Source organism: Notamacropus eugenii, chromosome 3 (genome assembly GCF_028372415.1).
Source record: "Notamacropus eugenii isolate mMacEug1 chromosome 3, mMacEug1.pri_v2, whole genome shotgun sequence".
NCBI lineage: Eukaryota > Metazoa > Chordata > Mammalia > Diprotodontia > Macropodidae > Notamacropus > Notamacropus eugenii.
Window position 1 is genome coordinate 63,842,786 of NC_092874.1, and position 12,505 is coordinate 63,855,290.

The 12,505-nt window shown below is 38.8% G+C and overlaps 1 protein-coding gene across 5 annotated transcripts in view; it reads left to right on the plus strand.

The window, feature by feature from the left end:
- Window positions 1-12,505, plus strand: part of ARMC3 (armadillo repeat containing 3) — a 129,532-nt gene that overhangs the window by 112,800 nt on the left and 4,227 nt on the right. For 4 of the 5 annotated variants that reach the window (XM_072651702.1, XM_072651703.1, XM_072651705.1 and 1 more), the window contains 2 exons: window positions 6,750-6,947; window positions 11,480-11,642. In XM_072651702.1, coding sequence (XP_072507803.1) covers window positions 6,750-6,947; window positions 11,480-11,642 — 361 coding nt within the window. Of the gene's footprint in view, window positions 1-2,030; window positions 2,195-6,749; window positions 6,948-11,479; window positions 11,643-12,505 lie in introns of those variants that run through there. The other variant, XR_011976667.1, reaches the window with a different exon arrangement.

Sequence of the window (12,505 nt, forward strand, 5' to 3'; positions counted from 1 at the left end):
GAATTCTAATAAATTCTCTCTCTTTTCATGAGCTAATAAGATATTGCCTCAAAAGGATTCGCATTCCTCTGAAGTGGAGATCTTTGGGCCACATAGTCCTTTCCTATTTCCCCATGCAATAAACTCAGTGATATTTGTTCCCACTTAGTTATAAAAGTGTCTATAAGTCAATTATATAAATTAGCCCTTCCAATTTTCCTTAAAAGCTATCTGTTAATCCTAGAAATTTGGTGTATTAACCCTTTACAAGCTCTATAATGATTACACAGAATTAGACTTTTAAAAGTATATATTTTATTTATTTGATGGGTTATGTTCCTACTTTAAAAAAGAGATCAATAAAATGTTTTTCTAGTTGTATTTTTAAAAAATGTTTACTCACATAATCTTTGATTTGATTATTTTTGTGGGTAATTGGCTTTTAGTGAAATAAAGCTTCCCCACTCCCAATATAGGATTAATTCTCATTGATCCAGCTAACATTTATTGAAGTGGTTAGTTTTACAAAGTAGTTGAAGGTATAGTCATAGACTGCATGCCTGCTTATCCCAAGGCCAGCCTAGAAAAGTTCAGAGAAACTCATCCCCAGGTTGGGGAACACTATAAAGTTATTGAGGGCTGGCTATCTCTTAATGGAAATGTCAATACCAAAGAAATTATAACTCCCATAAGTATTAATAAGCATGAAAAAGGATTGTTAAATGAAGAGAAATGTATAAAGTTTAGGTGATACACAATACAGTCTGCCTCTGTGTGATTTATAATCTAGTGTGTAGATAAGATATACACATAGATAACTACGATGTCCAGTATTATATGAAAAATTCATGCACTGGAAATAGGACAAAGTACAATGTAAGGTTCAAGTGTGAAGTCTCTCCAACCAGGCTATCAAAGAAGGCTTCATGGAGATGATATCTGAGTGAGACGTTAAAGATTGCATTGAAATTCAAAGGACAACATGTGAAGGGATAGCTGTTCATAGAATTATAGATTTTAGAGCTGGAAGAGACATTGGAAGGGTCATTGGGTCCAACCTGCTCACATTACAGATGAGGAAAATGAGGCTGGAACAGAAGTAAGATGAACCTGTGTCTTGCTCCTGAGGGCAGACCATTTTACTTAGAAAGCCACAGCCAACGCTTATTAGCCAGAATATGGTCCCCTGCTCCCCAAATAATGTAAGCAACAGATCATGTAAACATGATTTTCTACTTCATTTTGCCATGTACTGGCAAATAGTTTTATATGATACAATCTGACACTATGACTACATCTATCAACTGGCTTGAAGGGGATTCAGGAAAAAAAAATTAAAAGAAACTGAATCCAGTTGGATCTAACATAAAACAACTGGTTTTAAGAGATTTTTTCCTCCATTTTTTTTACTGTTATATAGACCTCACAATAGACAAGCATGCACATACATACAAACATGCACACATACACACACACATGCACGCATACAAATATATATATATATATTCAGTTTTCCCCTCTCTTCCTGGGCCTGACCTTTTAGCACTACCGAAGATAGCTAGGAGCCCAGATGGATGGTGGCAGGTACAGGACCAAAATAATCCACAAGCATTTACCAAGTACATATGTACTAGCCCTATGCTGAATCCTAGAAATACAAAGAAAAAGTGAAAACAGTTCCTGTCCTTAAGGAGCTTATATTCTAATGGGGAGATAACATACATATAAACATATACAAGATACATGCAGAGTAAATACAGGGTAACCTTATAGAGGAAGGAACCAGAAGATAGGGGAGAAAAAGCTGGAGGAGATCTGCCAGGGATTGATTCTAATAGACAAAAGTGAGGAGGGAGAGATTTGCAGGCATGTGGGACGACCAATACAAAGGAAAGAAATGAAGCCTTGTGTGTGGAGGACAGTATGGCTGGATTATGTGTGGGGTAGTTATATATACATAGTAAGACTAGAAATGTAAGAACAGGCCAGGTGATGAAGAGCTTTCTTTAAATGTCAAACAAAGGACTTTATATTTATCTCCATGGTAATAGGGGAAGCCATTGGAAATTTTTGAGTTGGAGGTGAGAAGGAAGTCCGTGACATAATCAGACTTGCGATTTAGGAAAATTACTTTGTCCTCTCTCTGGGGAATAAACTGAACTGAGGAGAGACTTGAGCCAGAATGACCAATTAAGAGGCTATTGCAGTAATGCAGGTAAGACATGACAAGGGCCTAACCTGGGGTGGTGCCTGTAGGAGTGGACAAAAAGGGACATATGTGGGAGATGTTACGGAGACAGAACTGACAAGATTGGACAGCTCCTTGGATAGATGCAGTGAATGAGAGTGAGAATTTGAAGATAACGCCATTGTGAGGTTGTGATAACCAGAAGGTTCATCATGTTCTCGGCAATAATGAGAAGCTTAGAAGAAATAAGTATGAGATGCTGACTTTGATGCCTACAAGTCATCCAGTGTGAAATATCTAATTGGTAGTTGGTGACAGGACCACAGTTCAGGAAAGAGACTAGGGCTGAATATAGAAATGATCATTGATGATATAAAGTGACTGAATATAGAGAAGAAAACCCAGAACAGGATACCCATAGTTACTGTAGATATACCTGTACACACTTACAGATAAATGGTCATTGACAGTACTGTGATCCCACATACCAGATGACATTGCTGAGGCACTTAGAGATAAAAGGGATATTTTTGGAGGTAAATCAAGAAAAAGGGGGCTATAGCTCATATCTCCAAGGACATTTCATATTCCATGTAGATTCATGGGTTACTTGTGCTGGGAAGGACTTCAACAAACTGTCCAGATAGATGAACTCACCTGACTAGGACCACAAAGTTGGAACTCAGGTCTCCTGACTCCTACACTTCCTTCATGCTATAGCAAGGAGCTCTATTTTTTTAAACAATGTTGATATACATCCTCCATAATACATTATCTATTTTAATTGAGAGCCATATCAGATCACAGGCAAGTTAAAAGAGTGAATAATCCAAAGGTTCTTCTTTTACTGCCAAACAGCCTCAATCAATTTCTCAGACTTTCTTTTAAATGGTGGTGTTCAGTCATTTCAGTTGTGTCCAATGCTACAGACACTGGAGTGGTATGCCACTTCCTTCTTCAGCTCATTTTACAGATGAGGAAACTAAGGCAAACAGGGTTAAGTGACTTGCCCAGGGTCACACAGCTAGCTAAGTGTCAGAGGTCAGATTTGAACTCAGGAAGAGGAGTCTTCCTGACTTGAGGCCCAGTGCTTTACCCACTGTGCCACCCTCAATAAGGGTTTGGCTATTGATATTTACTATGGGACTTTCAGTTTAACTGCAAATTTCACAATTGACATATTTTCCTCAGGTATACATATAGTTCAGTCTGAAACCGTCTGTAATGGGAAGCAATAAATGAGGCAATGTGGTATTAAACATTGGCTTCTTATGGATGATAACACTGAGCATCGGGAACTGATGTATTTCTGCCAATAAGTTCCTCCTTCCTGAATATTCTTCTCTCCAAGTAAATGTTAAATTTACTGCAAAAAATATTCTGAAAAACAAGAGGCATGGCCTGGAACTTGCAATTTAGCTAAGCTCTAGGTCAGATAGACAGCTTTTCATTTAGTCACCATCCTAAAGAAAATGTACAGGCTCTTAGGCATGTTAGTTCCACATCAGACGTCAAGCCACTGACCCCCAGGAATTGAGAACACCCTGGAACAAAGTAAGGCTGCATCTTGCTGATGAGAACCAAACTTTCCTTTTCTGTCTTGCAAATACACCCTCTGGGTTTCTGTCCCATACCGTCCTGACCTGATAGCCCAGGCCTGGATCTTATAGTTTTCCTTTTATTTCCAAACATAGAGACCAGCAAGATCAAAGACTCACAAGCAGGAGAACACAGAACATATTCAGAGAATGAGGGGATAAATTTGACTAGAATATAGAATCCTGAGAAAGTAACAGGAGTTCAGGCTGGAAAGGTGAGATAGCATGGACTGTGGAGAGCCTTTGGTGGGAGGCAAAAGAACCTGAACAGGGCAGTTAAGCACCAATGAGACTTTCTGAGTGGGGACATGAGAAATTTGTGTGTGTGTATATATCTGTATATGTGTGTGTGTGTGTGTGTGTGTGTGTGTGTGTGTGTGCATGCTTTCTGGTTACTATATGAAGGACAGATTGAAGGGGAACAGACTGGAAGTAACAAGTCAGATTAGGAAGCTATTGTACCAATACAGACAGATGGTACTGCAGGTCTGTGTTAGAGTAATGTTAGTAGAAATAAAGGGGAAGGAGTATGGATGCAAAAGGTGTTTTAGAAGAATGATTAACAGAACTTTTTCAAAAGGAGAGAGGGAAGAGTCAAAGACTCTTGATGATCTAGTAGATGGTAGGTGATCTGGTAGATAAGAGTCCTAGACTTGGAGTCAGGATGAGGTGGTTTTAACCCCTCCCTCAGCCACTTAAGTAGCTGCGTTTGTTGTCTAGGCCAGTCACTTACCTTCTCCCAGTCTCAGCTCCCTCATTTGTAAAATGAAGAGAAAAAAAGCACATAGTTACAACCTCAATGTTGCTGGGAGGACCAAATGAGGTAACAAAAATCTTTGCAGATCTTAAAGCACCATATAAACACTATTATTATTAATACGTCTGGTAGAGTGGACGTGGGTGGTCCCACCAACAGAAATGGCAGTCCAGAGGGGGAGTGGGTTTAATGAAAAAGATGAGGTCAGTATTAAACATGTGGAGCTTGTAGTGCCAATGGAATAAACAGGTGAAAGCGTCTTGTAGCCAAGTAGATGTGGGTTTGGAACTAGAAATACAGAAACAAGAGCCATCTGCGTAGACATGATGGTTAAAGCTGGGGGAATGAATGACATTGCTGAAGGAAAGAGTGATGAGAGAAAAGAGTGCCAAGAACAGACCCTTGGGCTGAGGGATAAACAAAGAAGACAAGGACAGAATGAGCAGGAAAGAATGTCAGCTGCCTTACCATTCAGAGAGTTCACTTTCTGGCATTTAAGTTAACCCATGAACTAACAGTATCCAAATCTCTGCCATGTGGAAATGAGGCAGACCCAGATCTTAAAAAACTGCCTCTCTTAGCCTAACAAAACTATTTCTTTGATCTTTATGGTTCATAGCCAAAGATGATTGTTATTTTTTTTAACTGCCTTGCTTCAGAACAGAGTCTCTTCCATCTAGGGTCCATGGACATCTAAGGAGCCCATGGATAAATTTCAAGGGAGGCTGTGAACTGGGAAGAGGAAAAATTGCATCTTTTTTGTTTTTATAACTGAAATTTAGCATTTCCTTCAATTCTGAATGTAGGCCAAAAACAAAAACAAAACATTATCCTGAGAAGGGATCCATAGGCTTCACAAGACCGCCGAAAGGGTTCATGATATTAAAAATAAACAAACAAAAACCATTTAACAACCTCCACTCAAGGATAAAAGCAATTTAAATACTATAGTTCTTCACTTTATGACTGAACATATATACACAAAAGAAAATCACAGCTTATAAAACAATTTAAATTTGTATTATTATTTTAATTGTTAAATGATTCTTGCTTTACAAAAATATCCACTATAGATTTCTTTAAATACTGAGCTCTTTGATTACATTAGTTTTACAATCATTTAACTGTCCTAAGGTAAAGATCTACTTAAAATCAAAGAGTTAAGAACAACTGTTGCTGGAGGATCAATCCAAAATGTAGACAAAGAATCTCTAAAATTAGAGTCATGGAATTTTAGAGCTGGAAAAGACACTTGAGAAATCACCTGATTTAGCACCTGTAGGACTGTGAAGCTGAGAAAGACAAACTCATTGGCTCAAGGTCACTCAATGAGGTAGCTGATTGAGGAAAAATTGATTTATAATTTTAAAGAATACATTTGTTTGTTTTTTAAATTATCATTGGTTATTCATTATTTAATCTTTATATTTTCTTATACTTTTATTATAGTCTGAAGTCTAGGTAAGCAAAGGATATAATTTTTAAAGCTAAGAATCTACAGTTCTGGCCCTGGTCAAAACTGTGAAGCTGGAAAGGATTTGAGAAACTAATTGAAATTAAGGTGAAAGTGACAGATGATGTCTTGTATGTTACCCTCATGATATTTGTATTTCAGCAGAGGAACATGCGTTACTATGTAAATTACAAAAGGTGCAATTCCAGGCACCTGCGGCACATAGGTGCTAGAAGTATTTGGAGCAGAAGAAGCCTTCCTGACAGCCTGCAATACACAGGACCTACCCTTCTGGCCATTCTCAGAAATTCTAGTCCAGAGCTCTTCTATTCAGTCAAAAACTCGCTAAAATCTTTCTGGAACATCTGCTAACTGAGACCAAAGATGATTTGTTACTAGTCTGGATGCCCCAAAGCATTACCAAGGACAGAGGCAACTACATGGAAGTGTTATACATGACTATAGTCTTTCAAATTTTTTATTCTGCTACAGAATAGACTCTACGGAGGCAATTTTACAATTTTGAGAACTGAGATTTGAAATATCTTAACTTTGTTTTTACTATTAAAGATTTACTCAGTACAGTTTCTTGAATTTAGGTTTTTTCTTCTAAATGTTGGGGAGATCTGATTTCATTTTGCTCTCATTTCTAACCTGCAAGGTTCCTGAGGGTAGGGACTAAATTTCTCACATTTTATCCACATTGCCTCATGCACAGAATAGGTATTGAATAAATGTTGGCTGAATTTAATTTAATTCATTTTCCTCCCAAAGAAAGGGAAAAGGAAAGAAAGAAGAAGAAAAAAATAAAGAGGAAGAGGAAATACCAGCTTCATCCAAAGCCACGGAATCAAATGCCGACAAAGAGTGGTGCCTTCCCAGTGATCAAGAGTTTTGCAATTATATTATCGAAGTGTCCAAAACAATTTTGCCCATGACCGATCTCAAGGAGCAGATTGAGACACTTGCAAAGTAAGTGGGTTTTTTAAAACTGATATTATTTGTTTTGAAGTAATTTTCCCCATTAAATGAATTAGGAAAAACAATTTGCCCAGGCAGAAGCATTCCTTATTAGGAAACTCCTGTCTAATTCTGACCTGAACCTAAGCCACCTTGGGAACACTCCATAACTTGGGCAATTATTGAAATTCTGTTTGTTATCACATTGCCATCTACAATTGAAGTTAGCAGCTGGAAGAGAACTCTTTCCCCCTACCCAAAATTGTCTTTCTTTCAAGTTAAATATTACACATATATATTCCTCTATACACTGAAAGGGGACATGAAAAAACAATATATAAAAATAATTTTTGTAAATCACATCATATTTTATATGTACAGAGGACTCTGTAAAGTGTGAAATATTTTCTAAAACCAAAAGTTCTTTTGTAAAGCATGTGACTCCCATTCTAGATTTTAGTTAGCATTTCAGATTTATTTAAAGTGGGTTGTATTTTTGCTGTTAAGGTATCTATGAGTTAGCTAACTAGGGCATATTTTTTTCAGTGCCTTTGTTAAAGATCTTGATTTGACTCCACTAATGGTGAGGTTAAAATTTTGAATTGGAAACTGTATGGAATTAGTACTCGTTGTAGAAAAGAAAGAAGCAATTGTGATCAACACTAATCAAAGGAAGGGCTGCTGCATTCTGCCCCAGCTGCAGGCTCCATGGGGGCCATACATCTGCTCCAGGTGGAAGGGAATTGCAGTAATCAAGTCTGGATATGATGATTGCATAGACCAAGGTCCAAATCACCTAGTTTGGCCCCAATGGGAAAAGCGCATTTGTTACTGCTTAAGGGATCTTGCTATCTTTGAAAAATCCTATTTGGCTCACTAAAACACACACATATTATACATACATACGTACACACATATATGCACACATATATAAATACATACATACGTATCTATTTCTTTGAACAGAAATTTCTCCAGCTTCCTTGACTTTTGCACTGTTAATATTCTCAAAAACATGCTATGATTATTTTCTGATGGCACACTAAGCTAGGAGATGTGTAAAGAATGGGACTCTAGGAAATTTGAGTTCCTTATTCACTAAGAAGAAATGCAGCTTCAGAAGAGGGGCCTTTCAGCTCCTTTCTTCATGGTTGTCATTTTCCCCAATATTCCCTTTGCCAGAGGACAGGGGGGCCTGCTCAGGAAGACTCAGAGTTCTGCCTTGGCTCCCTCTGGCATCCCTCTCCTTGGCCTGGGTGCCTATAGCAGGCATGCTTGGGGATCTCTCTAGGCTGCTCTGGTGAAGTTACAGGCTGCAGGAGACTCTGACGTCACATCCCTCCAGGTTTCGCTACCTTCTCTTCTTTTTGCCCCTTTCTTTGCCCTTTTCTCTTGCCCTTTGTCCTGTCTCCTCCTCCTCCTCCTTCTGCCTTAAATTAATGTAAATAATGTATTTTGCTTGCAATTTAAGGGGAAGTTTAAATTGAAGACGAAGAGGTGGAGGGGAGAGAGTAAAAGCAGGGGGACTGCCCATGTCCACCAAATTAAACATTATGGAAAATAACAGGAAGGTTGGGTTGTAATCACAGCCAAGATACCCAGAAGTTGATTAGCAGAAAAGATTCAAGAAAAGCATTACCAACAGCATCTGTGGTGCTGTACAAAATATGGCAAACTAGTAGGATGAACTGGAACGCCCAAGACAATGAGGCAGACTTGTCGTCAGTATCAGGGAGCCTGAGATCACTAACTGGGACATGGTTCTACAGGGGTGTACTGTGTGCGAAAGAGACATGATAGGCTAGCAGGGAGCAGGGGCCAGGCAGCATTTCCCATTATGATGACATATACTCATAGGGGATGGGGTGGAAATTAAGTGGGACCATAACTAGGAGTTTCTGTAAATAGGACAAACCCTATAAACTATGCCTCAGGTCTGCAGAGAGGGGGCGGATGAGGACTACCGTGTGGCCTGGGACACTTGGCGGCCACTTCCGCAAGATTCCAACCCTCTCCACCATTTAGTAGCTTCCAGTTTTACCAATTATTCTGGATGACAACCAATCAAAGCAAATACTTATTAGCTGCCTATGACATGCCAAATATTGGTAATATGAAAAGAAAAATGAAACAGTTCTTTCTCTCAAAGAATTTACGTTAAATTAGGGGGGAAAGTGCAAATACAAGTAATGCAAAATACATAAAAATGAAATAAAAGATATTTAGGGGAGAGGGTTCTAGCACCTTATAAGTTCAAGAAAGGCTTCATATGGGAGGCAGTTCTTTAGCTTGAGTTTAGAAGTTAGGGATTCCAACAGGCGGGAATGGGGAGGGGGGACGTGCCAGGCCTGAGAGATAGCGTGGAAAAAGGCACAGAGATGAAATTATATTTGTGAGAAACAGTAAGAAAGTCAGGTTGGCTAGACCCTAGAGTTTATGAAGGGGAATCATATACACACATCAATCAAACAGTCAAGTTTGTATTTGGTCATAGGATAATCGGAACTACTGGAATTTACTGAGGGGAGTGACATGGTCAGATGCCTGTTTTAGGAATATCACTTGGGCAGCTCTGTGTGGATTGGAGAAGGGAGAAATGTGAGGCAGGGAGATTAATTCGGAAGCTATTGTAATAGCCATGGTGAGAGGTGGTAAGTCTTGAACTAAGATAGTGGCTAGAGCAGTAAGGAGTAGAGCAGTAAAATCATCATGGAAGCTGAAGAGTCCTGTCTGAACATCTGACATCCAAGGACCTTACTTGGGATTTAGGGGTACAAAGCAAATGCAATCTGATGATTTGGGGTAATGATTGAAGAGGACTTGAAGCTAATACTGCACCCCCCCCCCCAAAGTCATCAAAGCATTGTGTTCGAACTAGAAGAGATCTTAGAAAGATCTAGGCCAGCTCCTTATTTCTAGAGAAGTCACCCACTTGCCCAGATATACAAAGGAAGGCTCATTCAACTCCTAAGTTGGAGTCAAATCCAACACCAGTTTTGTAGACTTACAAACCATTGGAGATACCAACCCCTTCATTTTTCAGAGGAAGAAACAGAGACCCTGAGTAGATCATATTTTATTTACATATCTGCAAATATATTTCGTAGAAAAAGCTCCTTGAGGACTGAGATTGTCATCCTGTTTGTTTCCCTAAAACCTGGCGAGTGTCTGTAATATAGTTTGTATTTAACAAATTCTTGCTTGATTGAGCAAACCATAAATTAACCATTAGAGGAGGGGAAAAGATGGATTTATATTTTTTCTATTATATATTTAAAAAATAATTAACCCTTTTGCCACATAAACAGCAATAGAGGAACTTTTCAAAACTCCTTCAGGCTCTGGGATAAAGGCAAAGGGACATGGGAGCAAGGGAGTGAACTGATTCCACAGGAAAGTAGCCTTGAAGCGAAAATACAGACTAGAGAAAAGGAAGAAGTCAGCTGACATTGGGCCATTCCCTCGGCCCACAACAGCAGTGCATGAAGACAGGAATATGACCAATTGTTGCTATTCAGTTTTTAGGGCTGTTACTATTCTTTTGCTAACCAGGCGCCAATATTTATTCCCTTTCTATTCTTTACATGCCTTTTAACAAATTGTGTTTGGTTTAATGCTCTTATAAGCCTGGCTTTCTTGGTGGTGGATTGGAAAAGCCCCAAAAGAAAGACCCTTACCAAAGAGGTAGATGTGAGCTAAAATTGGATCTTCTCCAGTTTTCCCTGGGTGGAGGTAAAAATAAACCATTATTGAGAAGTCTGCAGGATTGAATTCTGCCCATGTGAGCTCAGAGCTATGGTTCTGAGCCAAATACATATATACATGTGAAAAAAATCTTTGGGGGACCTCTGGAGAAATGCCTCTATCTCATCTTGTTCTTTGAAAGAAGAAGTTACGTTAGGTCCTTTATTAAATGTAAAGAAGCATTTGGAAAATTAATGATAATTTCTCAATTGTTAAAAACCAAGACAAAAATCAGTGCCACGTGATCATGAAAAGAATCCAAAGTGAATTACAGACCATGTAGTTACAAATTTGTATTATGATGATTGTCATTTAACATTAGTTTTTAAAACATTTCATTACAAGTAATGCAAAATACATAAAAACGAAATAAAAGATATTTAGGGGAGAGGGTTCTAGCACCTTATAAGTTCAAGAAAGGCTTCATATGGGAGGCAGTTCTTTAGCTTGAGTTTAGAAGTTAGGGATTCCAACAGGCGGGAATGGGGAGGGGGGACGTGCCAGGCCTGAGAGATAGTGTGGAAAAAGGCACAGAGATGAAATTATATTTGTGAGAAACAGTAAGAAAGTCAGGTTCCTTTAATAAAGGAACTAGAAGAGTGGCATGTCTGAATGGCCTACAGGCATTGCATTGTTATATTAATTAACTTAATGTTAAGCCTACTTAAAGTAACTGAAAAAATAAAGATCATCAGAAACTTTTTGTGTAAAATGTCACTCCTGTTTGTATACGTGTAAGTATGCCATAAAGGATCATCAGTAAGATCTCTAAGACTGATTTATTTTCTCTCAATTTAAAGGTTTGTAGCAGGGAAGATGGGTGGTCCAGTTTCAAAAGAGTTGCTGCATGAATTCAAGTGGGAACATCACATAAGCGAAATAGAATTTCAGCTAAAATCCAATGTTGTACCCATTGGATACATCAAGAAAGGAACCTTCTACCACCGAGCTCTGCTTTTCAAGGTGTGTTGAGATACCTAACTCATAAATGTCCCTGGAGGTTCTGAGAAAAAAGAACATACACATGTCAACTTCAGAGCAGAGGAGCATCATGTGTTAGCCAAGCCAAACCAAATGACCTCATAATGTTGTGGGCTTTCCCACCAGACCAAGCAAGCACACTCCCTTTCATTCCTGTTGCTTGTGGCCTGAACTACAGACCTTTCTTTGCACAAATGACCTGGAAATCCCCTTTCACCTGGGCAGTTGTTCTTCGTTGACTTTAAGCCCTTTCATGTGGTCCCCTTCGGTAGCTCTTTTCTGGCTCCTGGGGGCAAACTAATGTGGATCTTATTTTCTCTTAAAAGTTCAGCTCAAATCCTCACCCTCCAAATCCCTGAAAAAGAGAGCATTCCCACTACTTTTCAAGGTAATCTGGCACTTTCTTTACCTCTTCCCTCCAACAAAGTCATTTAATCTTACTCATTTTATGGTCCCAGCTATTCAGCACAAGCTAAGGTGAAGGGTCTGGCAATTATCTGGATAATTCAGGCAATAAAATCAGTCTTTGCTTCAGTTAGCAAGTTAATTAAGACAAAGAGGGTGGGTTTTTTCCCCCTTCAAAATAGCCCTGGTAATTGTGGCTGTGAGGACCTGTAGCTGTAGAGAAGCTATGTGAAAGAAAAGTTTTTGTGAAATTTTCTGAAACTGATTCATGTCAACTGTGAGCCCAATTTCATTTTTACAAGGAAATACCTCATTAATAATTTACTTACAAAAGACATTTTCTTCCTAGCTAAAGTGGAGGGTCCCCCTACTTCTCTTACAAAAGCTTAGTACCTTCTTTAAAAGACAAAAAGAAAATCCTTCAATTCTGTTGCTCTAAA